General features: G+C 52.5%; 2 protein-coding genes across 6 annotated transcripts in view; both read left to right on the top strand.

Moving 5' to 3' along the window:
- SLC7A8 (solute carrier family 7 member 8) overlaps positions 1-19081 on the top strand; it is a 64921-nt gene that overhangs the window by 41153 nt on the left and 4687 nt on the right. For 4 of the 5 annotated variants that reach the window (XM_046007221.1, XM_046007223.1, XM_046007222.1 and 1 more), the window contains 4 exons: positions 1431-1527; positions 3844-3993; positions 5558-5735; positions 6236-8369. In XM_046007221.1, coding sequence (XP_045863177.1) covers positions 1431-1527; positions 3844-3993; positions 5558-5735; positions 6236-6399 — 589 coding nt within the window. In that variant the 3' untranslated portion in view covers positions 6400-8369. Of the gene's footprint in view, positions 1-1430; positions 1528-3843; positions 3994-5557; positions 5736-6235; positions 8370-19081 lie in introns of those variants that run through there. The other variant, XR_006818600.1, reaches the window with a different exon arrangement.
- Positions 12939-15091, top strand: CEBPE (CCAAT enhancer binding protein epsilon). The gene is made up of 2 exons (XM_046007225.1): positions 12939-13955; positions 14555-15091. Exons 1-2 carry the CDS (start codon positions 13446-13448, stop codon positions 14888-14890), a joined length of 846 nt encoding a protein of 281 aa, XP_045863181.1. The 5' UTR covers positions 12939-13445; the 3' UTR covers positions 14891-15091.

The raw sequence follows: 19081 nt of genomic DNA, 5'->3' as shown, positions 1-19081 counted from the left end.
TTTTCAGAACACCCAGCGTGCTGATTCTGTGCCTTCCTGTGCCCTTTACACCACCTTCTTCCTCCTACCCCTTAGGTGCTTAATTCATACTAATATGTAAACAACTTCCAATGGCTTATAATATTCTTTTCTCTGAGAAAAGGAAAGGGGAAGAAGGAGTCCCTTTTATGTTAAAATTTCTCTTTTTAAAAATACATAATTTTAGTCATGATATTATACTATAGTTTGGCAGTATGTTACCAGTAAAAATAGAGTGGATACCTAGGATCTCTTTGTATTATTTCTTCCAGTTGCATGTGAGTCTACATTTATCTCAAAAAAAAGGATCTAATTTTTAAAAAGGATTAAAAGATCATTTTTATTCCAATTAAAAATTTCTCATCTGTTTTAGAAATTAACTTTTTAAATAAAGTCTAAGGAAGAAAATTAAAATTACTCATAATTCCATCCCCCTGAGATAATAAGTTGGTATGTTTTTACATGACCCTAATTTCTAAATTAAGTAGAATCATACTGTATGGAATCATATAGTGTTCTGTCTTGCTCTTACCATTTAACATTGTATTTGAGCATGTTCTCAGTAATGAATTTTTTTCAAAACATTAAGACTATAAAATATCTCATCTTATAGATATGCTATAATTTATGTTATCAGTCTTTTACTTTGGGGCATTTAGGATATTTCCCATCTTTTTTATCATCAGAATATCTTTTATATATACCTTTCACTAACTCACTATTCATTTCCTTAGGATGGCTTCTTTGGGAATAGAAAAAGTATCTTAAGGTTATAGATTTTTAGGTATGATATAATACAATACCTGCAATACAATAAAATACACAGATTGTCCAGATTAATGAATGTTAATGAGGTGTATACAGTGATATAAGCACCATTCAAAACAAGATATAGAACATTCCCACATATCCCCCAAGTTATTCCGTGTCCCTTTCTGGTCCGCCACCCATTCTCCATCCCCACAGTAGCAACTACCTCCTGACTAGAATATCAGTGTTTTTAAGGCTTCCCATGGACATACAGTTCAGTCCCCATGTTTCAGAGAACCTGTATTCCTTGAGAATGGGGGAGGCACATTTTTAAAGGGATTAAGACATTGTGAGACCCACAAAGTGAAGTCACAATCATCAGTAACCCCAAGCCACTCAGACCATACTTAGGGTCTCCGTGTACCCAGAATCCATCCATTATCCACTGGCTGCCTCTGGTCTGCCTGCACCTGCACTTGTGAATGTGGGTCCTGTGACAAGTGGGCTGGAGTGTGCATGGGAAAGTGGGTATGTGGTTGGGTGGGGGAGATGCTCCTGTGTGAGCAGAAGGTGGGCATGGATGAGGAAGACTGGGCTGGGGAGGGAACTTCCTTGGGTAGTCTATGGGTCACCCCAGGCTGACCTGTTTTTCTCTTTACCAGGCTGTTCTTTGCTGGAGCCAGGGAGGGCCACCTTCCCAGCATGCTGGCCATGATCCATGTGAAGCGCTGCACCCCAATCCCAGCCTTGCTCTTCACAGTAAGGGCCCCTCCTTCTGCCAGCCCTACACACATCCTCCCTCTTTGTACTTGCTCTGAGCTGAAGTTCGTACTTCCCACACACGGCCCTGTCACCCTCCTGGTCTGCTCCCAGGTTTCATTGGGTCTTAGATAATCTGGCAAATGGTATACATGGGCTTTGTGAATATCAAGAGAAATAACAAGGAAAGACCCTGTGTCCTGAAACACCTTCAGGCTCTCACCCTGGCTCATTGCTATTCTCCCATCCTTTTGGGTCATATTGAAGTGACTATGTCACAGCTCTACAGTCTCATAAAGAAACCTCCTTTCTTGGCTCTCCCCTGCACTTGTTGCCCTCAGGATTGCAGCATTGGGTCCCCACTCCTGGCCAATCACATACACATCCACCACTCCCCATCGGTCTTCTTGCCCCAGGGAGGCTCTGCCTGTCTCTCAGGAAACATCACTGAAACAAATTCAGTGTTACAGGTACACCAAATAAGGCAAACCATAAGGAAAGGAAGACTAGCAACTGAAAATGGAGAAAAGGAAACTTGGGGTAGGGAAGAAATGAGGGTAGAATGGCCTAGTGTAGAATCATTTAGAGGGGTAAAAAGAAAAGAGCAAAGACTTGTCCCCACTGAGTCTTTTAAGTTACTTTTTTTTTCCTTTCTGGATCCTGAGTAAAATATTGAAAATGACTTCAGTCCATCAGAGAAGCAGTTAGATCAGGATAATTGAGAGCTCTCAGGAGTCAAGTGCCTTCATTGTACACCATGAGGGGGAGTTTCAGAATGTTCAGATACAGGATGAAGGCCATCATGATTGGTTAGCTCTGAAAGGTGCCCAGAGACCCCTAGTACTCCCAGTGAGACACAGACTTATTTCCAGTTTGAGCTATTGGTACAGTACTGTGACTGCAAGGCAAATACAGTCAGAATCTGGCTTATTCATCCATTAAAATCTTCTAGGTTATTTTCACTGTCAGATCTTACATGAGAACTGGACCTTCTTTTTTTTTTTAATTTAAGATTTTATTTATTTAGTGGTGCCTGGGTGGCTCAGTTAAAGCCTCTGCCTTCAGCTCAGGTCATGATCCCAGGATCCTGGAATCGAGCCCCACATCAGGCTCTCTGCTCAGCAGGGAGCCTGCTTCCTCCTCTCACTGCCTGCCTCTCTGCCTACTTGTGATCTCTGTCTGTCAAATACATAAATAAAATCTTTAAAAAAAAAAAAGATTAAAAAAAAATTTTTAAGATTTTTTTTTAATTTATTTGACAGACAGAGCACAAGCAGGGAGAGGGGCAGCAGGAAAAGCAGACTCCTTGCTGAGCAGAGAGTCTGATGTGGAGCCCGATGCAGGACTGGATCCCAGGATCAGGACCCAAGCCGAAGGCAGACACTCAACCAACTGAGCCACCCAGATGCTCTAAGAACAGAATCTTCTGTTGGCCTTAACAAATTAGCAGAGGGGCAGAACATGATTCCGAGAGAGCCACTGAGCTGATTTTGAAATTGTAAAGTGGATTCTATCAAGAAAACCTCACGGGGATGTTATGAGAGTTAAATGAGTTAATATTTGTAGAACGCTGAGAACAGGGCTTGCCACCTAGCAAATGTTTTGTAACTGTTTAGAATATTAAAAAAAGGTGGAGGGGGGAGAAAAATAAATTACATGACTCAGCCAAGAGAGGATGAGGGCAGGAATAAAGCTTTAATCTGCAGTTAACAATCCTCCCTAAGGGATTAAAAAAAAAAAAAAAAAGGAAACACCAAAATTAGCTTGAGGTACAACCAGGGAAGAAATACAAATGAGACCGGCACTGCCTATGTTGCCAACCCAGTTGTTTACAGCCAGTATCTATTCTGACAGGTTAGTGCCCATGCCATACCGGTGGTTAAATATTTGGATTATCATTCCTGCAATAAGAAAGAATTTCCTGGCAATAAAGCTGTTAGCAATGGCCAGGATGCCTAGGGAGGGGAGGCTGTAAAGTCTCCATTTTAGGACATTCATTGTAAAATGGCACCGTTTGGGGGCTCCTGGGTGGCTCAGTGGGTTAAAGCCTCTGCCTTCGGCTCAGGTCATGATCCCAGGGTCCTGGGATCGAGCCCCACATCGGGCTCTCTGCTCCGCGGGGAGCCTGCTTCTTCCTCTCTCTCTGCCTGCCTCTCTGCCTAGTTGTGATTTCTCTCTGTCAAATAAATAAAATATTTTTTTAAAAAAATGGCACCGTTTGCCTAGAGGCAGGGGAACAGTCTCCCACCTGTAAACAGCTCCTCCAATGTCCAGATACCTTACTGATCACTGATGAGCTTTTCCCGTTTCCCACAGTGCATCTCAACCCTGCTGATGCTGGTCACCAGCGACATGTACACCCTCATCAACTACGTGGGCTTCATCAACTACCTCTTCTATGGAGTCACAATCGCGGGACAGATCGTTCTTCGCTGGCAGAAGCCTGACATCCCCCGCCCTATCAAGGTGCGAGAACCTCCCCTTGAGATCCCTTCCCCCTCCTCTACAAATCTAGCTGCAGCTCAGATTTTTAAATCCCCTTGTTCTCGGCTGCTAACCAATATATGATCTACCTTCTCTATGATGGTAGCAGACCCTTTGGAAAGCAAGGGCCATGTATAAATGGGGCAGCCATTTCCATTTTCCACTGGAGATAGGACCAGAACAAATCACAGCTGGAAGAGAAAGTTAGATTAAATGATACTCTCATCAGGTTATTCCTTTGTTTCCTACAACTCTTATAAACTCCGGTTGATTTTTCAAGGCTCCCTCACCTCTCTAGCATTTCCATGAATCCACTGGTATGGCCCATCTCCTCCTCATCCCTCCATCCCATCCCTGAGTTCACTTGAACTATGTCTCCATCCCAGAATGAGTTTCCTTCTCCCATCTGCCTATCCAGATTATAACTATTCCCCACATAGGCCTCAAGTTCCTCCTCTTCCTTGAAGCTTTCCAGTCCACTACAGCCCTCCATGAGCCTCTCTTTTTTAAACTACTATAGCCTTATATGTAGTAGGGTGCCTGGTGAACCTACCGATTGCTACACGAGATAACTGTGGTGAATGAACGGCATTGCTCAGAAGAAAATAGGCAAGAGCACTATGGGTTCTCCTGCAAATTAGAACAGAGCTTAGACCTGAGCTATTTGAACAATCCTATTCTGGAAACAGGAGACTAGATCCTTCAAGAAGATTCTTCCAGCTGGGGATTTCAGCTTTCCAAATCTGTTTTCCACCACCACTTTGCTATCACTCTTAGAAAGCTTGCTAGAGGGATGACAAAGTAGAATAACCCATCTCTCCCCCCAACACTTGCATACCCTCTGAGATGACAAGGAAGAGAAAAGCAGCTAAATGTGGAGTCTTGAAGAAGACTCTACTGGGAACTCCCACCTGTGGCCAACAAGATGGCCAATAAGAGCTGATGCTTCTTTCTGAATAAAATCAAGGTCCCAGACTGCCTGATAGTATGGTAGGTTTCCTGATTTCTTGGATCTTGGCAGACTTACCTTCTCAGATTGCTTGAGAGAAACACATTGAGACTGATCCTGACAAGAAGGATGGACATTTGCCACATGGTGCCCAGATGAGGGCCCTACCTAGAACTGGGAAAGGGACAAGGAGTATGACCGACCTGGGCCACTCCTTCTTTCCCCTCACTCATTTCTCCACCTCTCTTCCAGCAAATATATACCAATAAATCAGTGAGCCTATCAGTCCCCATGGGCTTCCCTGATTGAGGCATGGATGACAAGGACTTGTTTAGCCTCTGCCCAGGAGAAAAGAGAAGGGCATGAGGTTCATTCCCTTCCTAGTTGCCCTTCCTCTTCCCATCCTACTACCCAAGTTCACCAACATTTGTTGACATAGGACTTGACCTATCAGGGCTTGGAGTGTGGGAGCCATAGAGCCAAGTGAAGCCTAGCCTTTGCCCTCAAAGGTGCCTCTCTGTGGATTGAGAAGAGGGAGGACAACCTGATCCTGGGGACCATGGGATCCACACAGCTAACAGCACGTCTGTTCCACAGATCAACCTGCTGTTCCCCATCATCTACCTGCTGTTCTGGGCCTTCCTGCTGATCTTTAGCCTGTGGTCAGAGCCTGTGGTGTGTGGTACTGGCCTAGCCATCATGCTGACAGGAGTGCCCGTCTATTTCCTGGGTGTTTACTGGCAACACAAGCCCAAGTGTTTCAATAACTTCATTGGTGAGTTGTTAAAAATGCCAGGTGGCTAGAGGATCTCCTTGTCCAGGTTAGGTCTCTTGGTCAGGAGGCCTAGGCTGGTCCACAGAGCTCTGGAGAAGAAGACGGGGCAGGAAAGTGTGGGTGCCTTCCCAGAGACCTCTGAGGAGAGGAGAACAGCTGAGGTTTGCACACAGACCCTAGAGCTGGAAGAATAGGCACCCTGACAGCCATTCTGCAGGAGCTGCCCTGGGGAGGGGCCAAGGGAGATCCTGGAACTGGTAGTCACCAGGCTTAGGGAAGGTGGGGGACTAGGGTTTTGATGGGAATGGGCAGCCAGCAGACAGGCTGCCCAGAGCCCCAGGAAGAGGCAAGGTGGCTGTCTCCTGGAATGGGAGTCTCCTGAAGGCACTGGGGCTCTGCTGAGGCAACACGTGGGGCAGGGGAGTGGAGCAGGGTCATGGCCGGCTTGGTGGGGTGGGTGGGATGCTCAGCACTGACCCATTCTGTGTAACTTCCCATAGAGTCACTAACCCTCGTGAGCCAGAAGATGTGTGTGGTTGTGTACCCTGAGATGGAAGCGGGCTCGGGGAAAGAGGAGATAAATGAGGACACAGAGGAGCAGCGGCAGCCCATCTACCAACCCACGGCCTCCAAGGACAAGGACTCGGAGCAGCCCCAACCCTGAGAACCACCATCGCCTCTCAGCTGGCTCCTTCCTCCTATACCCCATTTTTGCTCTCCTTCCCTGCCTAGGTCCTCCCAACACACACACACACACACAGACACACACACACACACACACACACGGTGTGTCCAGCAGGAGCAGAACCTGGGTATGGGTGGTAAGAAACTATAGACAAATACACGGACATTTGTACCCAAAGAACCAGCCTTTCGCCACCAGGGCCTGTGTCCAAAACCCTCACCAGGGCTGCTCCAAGAAGCGGGAGGAGAGTGGAGCTTCTGGCAGTACCCCACAGGGCCCTCCACCCCCCACTTGCCTCCTCAGGAGCCCAGTCAATACTGCCTTCCCTCCCCATTCCTGAGCCCAAGGGAGGCCTCTGCTCAGAGAACCGGAAGCAACAGTGAGTCATTTGGGGAGGGACAGACTCAGGCAAATCTGTCATCTTTAAAGGTCAGCTGGAGAGACTGGTCTCACCCTCCCTTTACTAGGGACCCAAGAAATGAAAGATGCTTTCCTCTGCCCTCTCCTCTCCCCCTCCCCGTGGTACATACCCCCACCCCAGCTTGGGCTCACTGTCCAGAACAAGGTTCCGGGCTGGACACCACCTCCCTACTGAGCTAAGGACCAATGAGCAGGGGAACCGCCCCCTCCCCCTAACCCAAGCCAGGCCTGTGGAACAGATTGGGAAAGGCTCAAATTGCAGAAACCCAGCCCTGCCCTGTCTCCTGCATCCTGACCCCCACTCGGTGCCAAAGCTTCATGAAGCCAGAAGGTCTTCTTATTTTCGATGTAGAGGACCTTTCTCTCCTAATGGCAAAGCTGCTTAGCTCCTCCCTCCCCACTCCAGTGAAAAGGAACAGTCACTCCGTGATCCCTGCAGCTGCGCCCTCCACATACCTCCATGAAACCAGCACTGCTGGCAGCCCCCATTGTGCCCTTTCCCTCTTCTCTGGCTTGGCTCCGGGACCAACCGGTATGAAGGCTCCCCAAGACCTTCAGGCCGGAAACCCAAGCCAAATCAGCCTTAAATCACCTCCTATCCAAGAACTGGACCTAAAAATACTCCCTGATTTCTAACCCTCAGGACAGACCTGGTATGAAAAGCCTTCCTGGAATGGAGGGAGCTTTCCCACCCACCCCCCAGAAGTGTGCCCATCCCATAACCTCAGAGACTGTGTGGGGAGAGTGTGTCTTCTGAAGGCCAGTTCCTTCCTCCTCCCCCAACTCAGACACCTCCCCTTCTGGTCCCACCACTGCCCTGTCTTGGGACAGCCTCCCAAACAGAATGAAAGAGCAGTGGCAGAAAGTACCCATTTTGGAGACACATTCTGGTTTGTGCACTTCTGGCCGTCCTGTGGGCAGAGGCTGCCTTTCCCTGCGCTCCAAGGGAAGACCACCACGTTTACCCTGGGCCTTGCAGCCTCCCTGCCACACTTGATGTGCTAAGGACTAGGATCCTTTCATCCCAAAACAGGAGGACCCCCTTTCCTACCTCCCGCTACCATCTGCTTAGACTAGAATATGCTGGGAGTCCTCCTGGCTTGCTTGGCTTTCCCAGCTTCCTACCTGGCCTGCCTGACTGCCTCCCCCCAACCCCAACTGATGAGATGTCAGGTTTGGTTTGAGTTCCAGTCCCTTCAGAGTGGGCTGGGCCTGGCCCCTGGAAGGTCAGGGGACCACCCTCCTGTTCCCTCTTCTCATTCCTCCAACCTCCATCCCTCCTTCAGTTGTTAGGGTTTATTTGTTTGTTCGTTTGTTTCGTAAAGTGAATGCCTTACTTTTTTGGATAAATATTTTTGAAGCTGGCATTTCTATTTCTTTTGAATTTTTTAATGTAAGGTTGTTTGGGTGGGGAGGGCATTAGTTATACCTGGATAATAATCTTCTGTCTTTGAGTTGGTCTAGGGTTAGCGTTTGTTTTGTGGAGGGTTTTTTTTTTTCTTTTGATGTAATAAAATTTTAAATGGAAACGAAGTTCTTGGTGGTGATAATTCAGTGACCTTCTGAGACAGAGTCTCCGGGCATTTCCTATCTTCGTCAGGACTTTGGTTGCTAAGTTCCTTCCTGGATGGCATTCCCAGAGGCCTTGCTCTGTCCCAGGGACCCAGTACCAGCACAATCAAACAACTCTCTCTCGCGTTTTTGGCGGGGGAGGGGTTGGTTTTTAACTACTTTTCATTTTGAACCAAAAACTCTCACTTCTTCAGTGAAGTCCCAAAGTGTTCATTAAGTTCCTGCAAAGTAGCTAGGAAGAACATCACCTCTGCCCAGGTGGAAAGGTAGATGGCAGACAGGACTTAGCTGAGTGGAGGGAGGCAATGGCAGAATGGTTCTCCAAGGCCTGGTCAGCCAAGCCTTCTGGCACTGAGACAGCTGGCACTGAATGGGAAAGGAAGGGATGGACTGAGCCTGTGGAGAGAAGCCAGGGGGACTTAGGAAAGCAGCCAGCCAGATCCGAGGGGTTTGACAGGAGGGACTGGGACATGAGGCAGGGTCCCCTCAGCTGCACGGAGCTGAATGAGAGGGCCGTGTCCAGTCGGCGGTCTAGGAAGGCTGTTGAGTAGGGACAAAGGAGGAACCAAGTACGTGAGGGACACGTCCACTGGTGATTTGGGTTAATTGCTGGAGGAAGTTGATGGGATTAGACCCAGTGCTTGCTTGGAGTGCCTCCTTTGTGGGCAGCCGTCCCAGCTGCCTGTTCTGGGGCAGCATTACTCCAGAGCCAGCAGGTCTGACAGACATGGGCAGGGGAGGGGGGGTGTTAAGACATCATCCTCCACCATCTGGGACATGTGAGGACACAGGCAGGCAAAACGCCTCACTCCCAATCCCCGCCCAGCCCCAACACTCCTCATCTGTGGCTGGCATTTTTCTAGACTGAGGCTGGAAGCGTGCCAGTCACAGGGCACAGATGCTTGGCTCTAAGTTCCAGCTCAGCAGCCACCAAACAGCTGTGTGTCCTTGGGCAAGTCACTTAACCTATTTAGTACTTTCTGAGAAAAGAAAAAAAAAAAAAGGTTGAACCTAATCTCAAAGCTTTCCTCAATCTTCAGCCCAAGGTTGTCCCCAGAGACTGCCGGCAAAACTGGGCAGAGGCCCGTCTTATGCAAGAGGCTGTTCCTGAGGTCTCAAATCCACACTTTTGAACCCCCTCTTCCCCAACACACACACTTTTCCTTTCCATGGGCTGACACTGTATTCTCCATGTTGCCCCATTCCAGCAAGTCCGGCCCTCCCCAAAGCCCCTCTCGCTCAGTGGAGACACTCACTCCTATCCATCACCAGCAGCCCCCCTCCCCACATAAGTGACACATGCTGATCTTTTTTAACCTGGGCGATGGTAAATGTGGGTGTCCTCCAGAGCACAAGGTATTTATGTTTAGCCTGGGCCTTTACCCTGTCTTAACCCTGTCAGTCCCTTTAAGGGTAGGAATTCCTTAGGGAATTTGGGGGGCAGTCACCGAAATCATAGCTGCATAAGCATTCATTTGTTAGTTAGTCACACAACACACCTTATAACCATTGTGTCCAAGGAGTTTGTTAGGTGCTGTGAGAATAGGGAACTTATTCCTGAAGTTTCTGGGTCAGCACAGATTTCAAACGCTTTGTTCCATTGTCTCCATAAAAATATTCATACTTGACAATCCACCTTTCCTTAATTTTTATTCAGGCAATACGGTCACCACAGCTGAAAAGGTTCAAAAAATGGATCTGACCCCACCCTTAAGGAGCAAATCATCTACAGGGAAAGAAGGCAAGAACGCTCCTGGCGCACACGCACTGCTGAATGCCCACTCTGCCCACTCGGGGAGGGGAGACCTCCAGCCCTGGCAGGCAGGAGCTGAATCTGCCAGACCCCCAGAGCCTGCACCGTGTCTGCTACTTCCGTGCCCCAAAATGCCTGTTAAACTGAGGCATCGGATGGGGCTGTAGATAATGTCCGCTTAGGACACTCAGATAAACTGCGGGCGGTGGTGGGAGGAAGGGCAGAAGACTGAACATTGCTCTCCATACAAAGTTTCATTAAACAATCTGACCAAGTAGAATTTACTACTGCCATTTCACAAGTAAGGTTAAATAACTTGCCCAAGGTCACCAGACTGGGATGTGACAGAGGCAGGATTTAAGCCCAGGTCTCTCTAACACTCCACCGCCACCATGTTTGGCCAGCTCCCTGTTGGGAGGAGGAGATCTTTGAACTGAGGCCTGTTACAAAGTCACTAAGAAAATATACCTGCATTGTTTCCATTAAGGCAAACAGGTAGCAACTGAAGCAGAAAGGAGAAAGAGAGCCTGCTGACCAGGGAGGGCTTCATTCCATACCTGAGCAACTCCACAGAACCCAAGAATCCCCCAGCTCTTGTCTGGGACTGCCCTCCCCACCCCTGCTCCTGTCCAGACCCCCCTCCTCCCCTGCCCAGACATCCAGAGTGCTGCCTGCCCTCCCCAAACTCCTCGGTTACTGGGGAACGTGATGTCAGTACTCCAGCAACGTCAGCCACCAGCCTAGGAGGTGAGGGACTGGAGGGAGATCACTTATCTCCCCCTGGCCCCAGCCTTTCTCATTTCCTGCCAGCTCTATTTGCACACTTCCCTGCTTCCTCCAGCGCCCCGTTCACTGGCTACTGACGCAGTCTCCCCCACCCCCGCGGCAGACTGAGGGCAAACAGGGCTCTCTGAGTCACACAGCTCCCCCTTTCTCTATCCCTAATTGCCTAGGGGTTTCAAGAACTAGCCCACTGCCTTTTCCCCCCAAGAGCAAAGCTGCATCCTTGTCTGACCTTGAGCGGTTGGGCCTTTCAGTCTTGTTTCCCTCCTTGATAAGGCAGATTAAAAATGGCGTCGGTCTTGCTTTCCTTCCTACTTAACTCACAGGGAACCGGTCAGTATGGAAAAGTGAATGTTTCAATTACCAAAAAGAGGATAACTGCAGAAAACATCAGGCCTTAACTGTCATCACTACTTCAAAGTCGGAGAGGGCTAGAATATCTGCTCATTGAGACAGGACCCTCGCCCCAGTCCTCCCCGCCGGCCCACTCTCCCAGTAACTGCGCCGCAAGCCCCCACCTCACCACGATTCCCCTCCCACCTCCCGAGGCCCGGCAGGGTGCTGCCCTTGCAAGGGCTGCGGAAGCCTGCCCCCTGCCGTCCACCGGATGCCTGACCACAGCAGCCCCTCTGGGTCCGAATTCTGGACCAATATTGCCGCCTGCCGGTCAACAGAGGCATTCCTGCCAAACTGAGGTAGTTCAGCTCTGGTTCCAGTTTGACCCAAGGTCCTTTGAAAGGGAGATGAGACGCATACCTACCCAACCTACCCGCCCAGTCCCTGAGCTCTGTCTCCAGGATGCACACAGATCTCCCAATGCCAGGTCAGGGCTCTCAGAGCAAGGACCCTAAACTGTGCCCAGAAAGCTCCTGGGGTTGATGGGGTGGTGGGGAGCAAGGGAGGGAGGAAGATGCTGCCTGGAAGAGTAACTAGCCTGACACGGAGGCAGGCCTGTCTGCACCTGCTTACTCTATTTTACCATTCAGTGCCACCAATATCCCATCTGTGTCTGTCCCCACTGTGGCCTGGCCCTTGGTGTACCCTACTTGTTAAAACTTCTGGCCTCCATGGGGTGCTCCCAGAATTTGCCAATGATCAAAGAGCCAGTGACGCATTTCTGCATCCTTTCCTTCTTCTGGACCTCTAGTCCCTTTTGTAGGTGAAATTCAAGGTAAAAACAGAACCACAGCAATGCCTCTAACAGGAGAGAGTGGGGAGTTCCCAGAGGAAAAAGAAAAGGGAAGGGAGAGGGGGCCCAGCATGAGACCCAAAGTGCCGAGCATGGGCTTCTCCTGGAGCCCCTGAAGCTGTCCCAGGAAGAGATGATGACAAAAGAGAAGGCTTCTCAAGCCTCACAAGAGGAAGTGGACTGGAGAGACACGCATCGAGGTCAGAGAACGGCCATGCAGGGGGAAAGACAGCAAGCCGAGCTGCAGGGAGTGCCTGAGCCCTGCGGCCCCAGGCACAGGAAACAGGGCTGAGCCCCAGGACCAGAGCAGGGGGCAGAGCGCCAACCTGAAGCTCCTGCAGTGCAGGGCAGCTGGAAGGGGAGCACTGGAGCCACCCACCAGAGGAGTGCGGCTGTTGGTTCCTGGAGCAGGGGCCTGCCTGGGCCCAAGTTGTGAGCAGGTGCCTCAGCCCAGCCTTGGCAGTGAGCGACAGTGCCAGGCTGCTAGGGCCACCCTGGGCTAGAAGCATCAGAGGTTTTGGGCTATTGCACAAAAACCTAGCAAATGAGTGCACTCTGCACCACAGGACCCCATGTAGGGCTTGGTCGCAGAACTTATCACTATAACCCCCTCAAACAACGCCCCTGGCCTGCCCCCAAAAGAATGCCCCGGAGGTGGGGCTACAAAAGGAAAGGACTGCCCCTGGGGGGAGGTGGAGCCCAGCCCTGCTGGGGGACAGAGAGGGAGGCGTGTCAAGGGAGGAGCTCAGATCGGGCTGGGGGTCGGCACTGGAAGAGGGTTTTCTCTGTTCATTCTGACTTGGCACCTCGTTCTGCACAGAACTTTTTGGAAGTCGGAGGGAGGAGGACACGCAGAGTGAGGTGTTGCCTTCAGCGAGGACTCTGGAATCCCCTGGACTCAAGAGGGAGGGGGGAGGCATTCCCAGAAGCATCAGCCAGGCATCTCAGAACCCTGGCCTGGACCCTGACTGAGGAGTGCTCCCAACTGCTAAATAGGCCAGGGGCCCCATCTCTTTAAGCCCTGCATCCCTCCCTCTGGGGTGCGCCCTGCCCCTCCCTGAGTCACCCCAGGGAGAGAGGGGGAAAAAAGGGAAGAGAAAAGAGGCATTGACTACAGAGGAAGGAAAAGGAAACAGCAGAGGTGGGAGGAGAGAGGCCACTCAGGAGTGGGTGACAGAGGAGAACGGAGAGGGCAGATCTAGGGCAGATCTAGGGCAGGGGGAGATAGGGAGAGGGCAGGCAGAGCATCCCAGAGGGTGCCCCAAGAGTAAGGCGACAGGGGCGGGGAGCCGAGGGGGCGGGCCGGCCATGTCCCACGGGACCTACTACGAGTGTGAGCCCCGGGCTGGCCAGCAGCCTCTTGAGTTCTCAGGGGGCCGAGCGGGGCCCGGGGAGCTGGGGGACATGTGTGAGCATGAGGCTTCCATCGACCTCTCCGCCTACATCGAGTCTGGGGAGGAGCAGCTCCTCTCGGACCTCTTCGCAGTGAAGCCAGCACCTGAGGCCCGAGGCCTTAAGGGACCCGGGACCCCCGCCTTTCCCCACTACCTGCCGCCGGACCCACGGCCCTTCGCCTACCCCCCACATACCTTCGGCCCTGACAGGAAGGCCTTGGGATCTGGCATCTACAGCAGCCCAGGGAGTTATGACCCCAGGGCTGTGGCTGTGAAGGAGGAGCCTCGGGGGCCAGAGGGCAGCAGAGGGGCCAGCCGCGGCAGCTATAATCCCCTACAGTACCAAGTAGCACACTGCGGGCAGACGGCCATGCACCTGCCCCCGGCCCTGGCAGCGCCCAGCCAGCCCCTGCGCGTCCTCAAGGTAAGTGCAGGTCAGATCTTGTTCCTGCCACCCAGGGGCTGGAGGGAGACCAGTGCCGGTGGGGCACTCTGTGCTCCGTTTGCGCTCAGGGGTCCGTCCGTGTTTGGTGTTGCTCTGGGAGACCCACCCATCCCCAAACCCTCTGTGCTCACCGCACCACCGCGACCCCGCTTTGCTTCCCTGTCACTTCCTTCTCACCCTGAACCCCACCATGTGGCTGGGATCCTGGGCATCCTACAGTCCCTGTGGCCAGCAGACCTGCCCGGACCTTGGGGCCCATCAATCCCTTCCTCTTGTTTCTCTGCCGCCTGCTTCTGGAAGGGGAAATGCCTACCGATTTTAAGACTAGAGCCTCAAAAGAAATTGAAGGAAAGTGTCCTCAGACCGTGTGGGAATGGGAAAGGGAGTCTGGGTCAGAGCAGGGGCCCCCTCTGCACGCGGCAGGGTGATGGCTATTCTGACCGGGAGCCCAGAGCTGGCTCTGGACCCTGGACCTGTTTGATGCCTGGGCGTTCTCCGACTGCTGCGATTCCCGCCCGGCCGCCACTCTGCGTCCTGGCCAGCCCTCACCTCTGGTCGGTCTGTGCCTTCCCCTCCAGGCCCCTGTGGCCGCCGCCGCACCCCCCTGCAGCCCTCTCCTCAAGGCGCCATCCCCAGCTGGCCCCTCGCACAAAGGCAAGAAGGCGGTGAACAAGGACAGCTTGGAGTACCGGCTGCGGAGGGAGCGGAACAACATCGCCGTGCGCAAGAGCCGCGACAAGGCCAAGAGGCGCATCCTGGAGACGCAGCAGAAGGTGCTGGAGTACATGGCGGAGAATGAGCGCCTCCGCAGTCGCGTGGAGCAGCTGACCCAGGAGCTGGACACCCTTCGAAACCTCTTCCGCCAGATCCCAGAGGCCGCCAGCCTCATCAAGGGCGTGGGGGGCTGCAGCTGAGCCAGACTGACAGACTATGGCACCAGCACCCCCCCCCCGGCCCCCGCCCAGCCTGACCCTGGGGATCCCTACCCTGCTGGGGCCCTAGAGCCCCTCACAGGCCAAGCCTGAGACAGAGACCATGGACAAATGGCAGCGGGTGGCAAGGGAGGAGGGCAGACCCCAGCATAATGATTCTGTGGCGGAATAAAATTGCACTATGACTAAGTAATGGGCCTGCACCCTGGGCCTGGGCATTGGAGGGGGGGTGCACATATGACATGGGGGCTCCAAGGGCAGGGAGGGCCTGTTGCTGGGTCTGCATATCTCTTGGTTCCATTCCCAGATGAACATCCAAGAATAGAGATACACTGCCCACAGCTTGCCCCCAGCACACCACAGGGCCAGGCTGTGTCTGCCACTCTGCTCCTCTCTCCCCCCCACCCCCCACCCCAGCCTGCTCTGTCCTTCCAGATGATGAAGGCACCCCACCCGACAACCCCACAGGGCCTGGAGCAGCCTCTGGATACTTCCCTAACCGAGTTCTGTGGCATGTGGGGGAGATCCCAGTGCCACCCAGTCCCTTATGCCTAGGCCTGCTGACCCCAGCGCCTTGATATATGGGTCTGGGAGCTCCTGTCAGCTTCCAGATGGCTCTGCCATATTCAGGGCTCCCTAGCTCTGCAGCCGGGACTCGACCACTTCTCTCTGGTTCCACAACTTGAGCCCACTAGCCTGACATCCCCCCACCCCGTGGCTCCCACCCGCTCCCTCATTGTCCCTCACTCCCTGGGACTCAGGTTCCCCATAGCACTAGAATCTGAATGCCTGGGGGAAGACTCCATTGGGAAAGGTCTCGAGACCTGTGTGAACAGGAGAAAGTTGATAATGAGGAAAATAATCCACTGTGCCAGTGAAACCCCCTCATGTGAAGCGTATTCTCTTTCATAGAAGTCTAGCCCAAGGGCATCTATCTCAATCTCCCTCCTGTTTTTGCTAGCTGTGCAATGCGAACCAGTTACCTCTCTGTGTGCCTCAGTTTCCCCACCTGCACCATAGAGGGAGGCAGCATTAATTCCCACCTCACAGTTTTGTTGTATTCATAGACAAACATGGCCTGGCCCATGGTAAGATGAACAGTCATTATTATTCCGTTTTGCTAGAACTGAAAGGACCTTAGGATCTCATCTAAACTTCTCACTTTGCAGGTGAGGAAACTGAGGCCTTGGGTGGGGAGGAGGAGGTTGTGGGTGCTTAGCCAGAGTCACACAATTGCTTAAAGGCAGCGCCAAAAATAGCTCCAAAAAAATCACGGATCTCCGGAGGTGCTGGAGGAGACCTCAAGAGATCGTCTGGTGGGCTTTGGCCTCAGACGAGCAAGATAGTGAGAGCCACATCTTACAGATAAAGCGGCTGAGGGCCAGAGGGGATAAGAGACATTCTCCTGACTCTCTCTCTCTGTCCCTTTGCTGTGTCAGTACAGGGCACCTTCTCTAGGCCATGCTCACGCCCTCCCCACAGAGGCACACTGCACGGGGTGGGCCTGCCAGTCCCATTCAGCAAGTAACACAAGACACAGTGCGGGCCAGAGTCTCTCCCAGACCACCAATGTTATGTAGGCCCCTGCTGAGAAAGCCCAAGTTGGAGGTCAAGGAATAACTTTCTGTGAGGGGAAAGGCAGGATCCTCTCAGTCTCCTCTCTCTCTCCCACCCTTCCCCCCATTTCCACACCCCTAGCGACAAAGACTTCCTATGGGTTGGGCACCTGTGTGCACCATGCCTGCCTCACCTAGGACTCAGCCCCTCTCCTTCCTTTGCCTCTGTGTCCGTCAGACACTCTCTCCTCCACCTGTCCCTGGAGCCTACTGTCCCAAATCTGGTCTGGGTAGATAGATTCGAACCTCGCTGGATGGTTTATTCCCTCACCAGTGGGCGTCCTGAGTTCATAGGGGGAGGTGCCCGTCTCCACAGATGCCTGGGAGAATCCTGCACCTTGCTTCTAGCCCAGGGGAATGGGGTTGCATAAGGGGGGTTTGTACAGAACAGGGTAAGTGACTCAACCTCCGGATTTCCTCCTCTCAGCTCAAGACCACTGCCCCTTGACTTATTTTCAAGGTTCTGGGTAAGGGACCTTCGGTTACTTCAGCATCAGCCCGGAGCTGCTTTCCCACTATTCGGAACTGGGTCTCCTCCCAGCCCCCCACCACCCTGTGGCTCCTTGGGGCGGGGGCCTGGTGCCAGGGCTGCAGAAGAGTCATGGCCCCAGCTTCAGAAAACAGCACACCTGGTCCCTGCATGAGCACAGGTGGCGAGCATGGCCCCAAATCTCTGGCATATCACGTCCCAGGGAGGTGACAGGTAGCCTGAAGTCACACTTTCTGAATCAGGCTTTTCACCTGACCTCGACTGGTGTGGGCCAGAGTAGACTTATTGAACAAGTATTTGTTGAACATCTTTCCTCTTGTGGGCCCTTGTCGGGTGTCAAGAACACTGTGGTGACCAAGACAGATCCAGCTCTTAGCTGAATGGGCGGGAAGAAAAAGGTACCACGCTAGTGCACACTAGGTGTCTTCCTTTGCCCTTCTAGATCCTCAACCCCTGGTCATCCTGCTGTGCTCCAGGTGGGACGGGATGTTGCACGGAGGATAAAGTTGAGTGCTTATCCCCCAGCTCTCTCCTGTTGGGGACGGGCACCCTCCATTGTCCCCTCTCACAGATGCCACCCTTATGGCCTTGGGACCAGTAATGGAGCCTGCGGCAACTAGCCAGTTTCTTCATGATTCCTTGCAGCTCTCCCTCAATCCTGTTCCTTCACACCTCTACAAAGCACCTTCAGTAAATTCATTAATTACTCCACTCGGGAAAACCAAATACACAAGCAGGAAGGGAGGTTATTTTTGCTGGGGTGGTCAAGGAAGGCTTCTCTGAGGAGGTGACATTGAAGTTGAAACCTAAAAAATTTCAGGGAGGAGGCAGACGTGCCAAACTGGGGCGGAGGCCTAAAACATCCGATGATCAAGAAAAAGAAAGGAAGCCAAGGAGGCTGGCTGAATGGAAAGGAGGAGGAAAGGGAAGAGAAAGAAAATGCCTTCCTCCATCTGGAATGGAATTGCCAAGAACTTTATTTCCATTCCCTCTGCAGGAGAGCTCAGTCTCTAAGAAGCCCATATGGACCAGAGAGCAAGATTCCAGTACCCAAGCCCCTTCTCCCGAGCTGCTGTAGAGAAAGAAGAGGCAGAAAGGAGGAGCCCCAAAGCACGAGTCCTCGGGACACGGTGACTTTAAGAAACCAACAAATGAAGATCCAAACAGCATACACATGCTTTCCCATTGCTTTAGACTCTCCAGTGGGCTCAGGCCCAGTTTTTCCTCATGAGCTGAGCCTGGAACCCAGATGAGAATGCTGAACTGAAAGTCAGGATCTCAGGCCTGGGGGAAACGGCGGAGGAGAAGGAAGTCTGTTTGGTGATACTGGGAAGAGAGGAAGCTGCCCCAAGGTGAGCCAGCCAAGGTCAGTCCTGCAGTGGCTGCTTGTGAAAGCCGCTCCCCTGCTCGGTGCACACCTCCCACCCCACCCCCCACAGATTGCCACACGCCTGGGCCCCCAGGGCCCCCATCCCAGTGTTGCAAGATCCCGGTTGGGGTTGTGGGGGTGGAAAGGGGCCTCTTCGCCTCCACCCCTAACCTGCGCCAGCCAGGGAGGGGGCTATGGGATGCAGGGGGCTGTATAGGAGATGCTGAAGCAGCGATAGCCAGGGCTGGCTGAGGGCCTGTGTGCCTCCTCTCCGACAGGCCAGTCACTTCCTGTCACCCTCGCCAGGCCCCAGCAAGCACACCTCCCCTTTCAGCCTGTGCTACTCCTAAATGGGAATGGTCTAGCTTGGACAGGACTTCTGACTGGCCCCTGTCAGTGCAACTGTAAGCAGGTCTGGTTCTGGAAAACCTTCAATGGCACAGGAGGCTACCCCGCTGGAGACGTGGTCGGTGTTCTTAGAGGAAAATGACTGCCACTGGCCACCAATTCTGACTTCCGGAAGAGCAGAGGGGTCCTAGGACTTGGGAACTGGCAGGCTTCCTAACAGGGAGAGCCCCACCTACAGACCTGCGACCTTCCCTTTGGTTTTAGAAACAGAGATCTGAGGTAGGTAGAGGCAAGCCACACACAGAATGGCTCCTACGAGCCAGACTTCCTCCGAGGCCCCCAACTTGTCC

The sequence above is a fragment of the Meles meles genome, chromosome 6 (assembly GCF_922984935.1).
Source record: "Meles meles chromosome 6, mMelMel3.1 paternal haplotype, whole genome shotgun sequence".
Taxonomy (NCBI): Eukaryota; Metazoa; Chordata; class Mammalia; order Carnivora; family Mustelidae; genus Meles; species Meles meles.
Note: the sequence above shows the minus strand (reverse complement) of the source record. Positions and strands in the feature narration are given on the sequence as shown.

Coding starts and splice junctions, on each gene's coding strand:
- CEBPE (XM_046007225.1), top strand. CDS start 13,446: ATGTCCCACGGGACCTACTACGAGTGTGAGCCCCGGGCTGGCCAGCAG. Junction 13,956..14,554: donor AGCCCCTGCGCGTCCTCAAG/GTAAGTGCAGGT, acceptor CTTCCCCTCCAG/GCCCCTGTGGCCGCCGCCGC.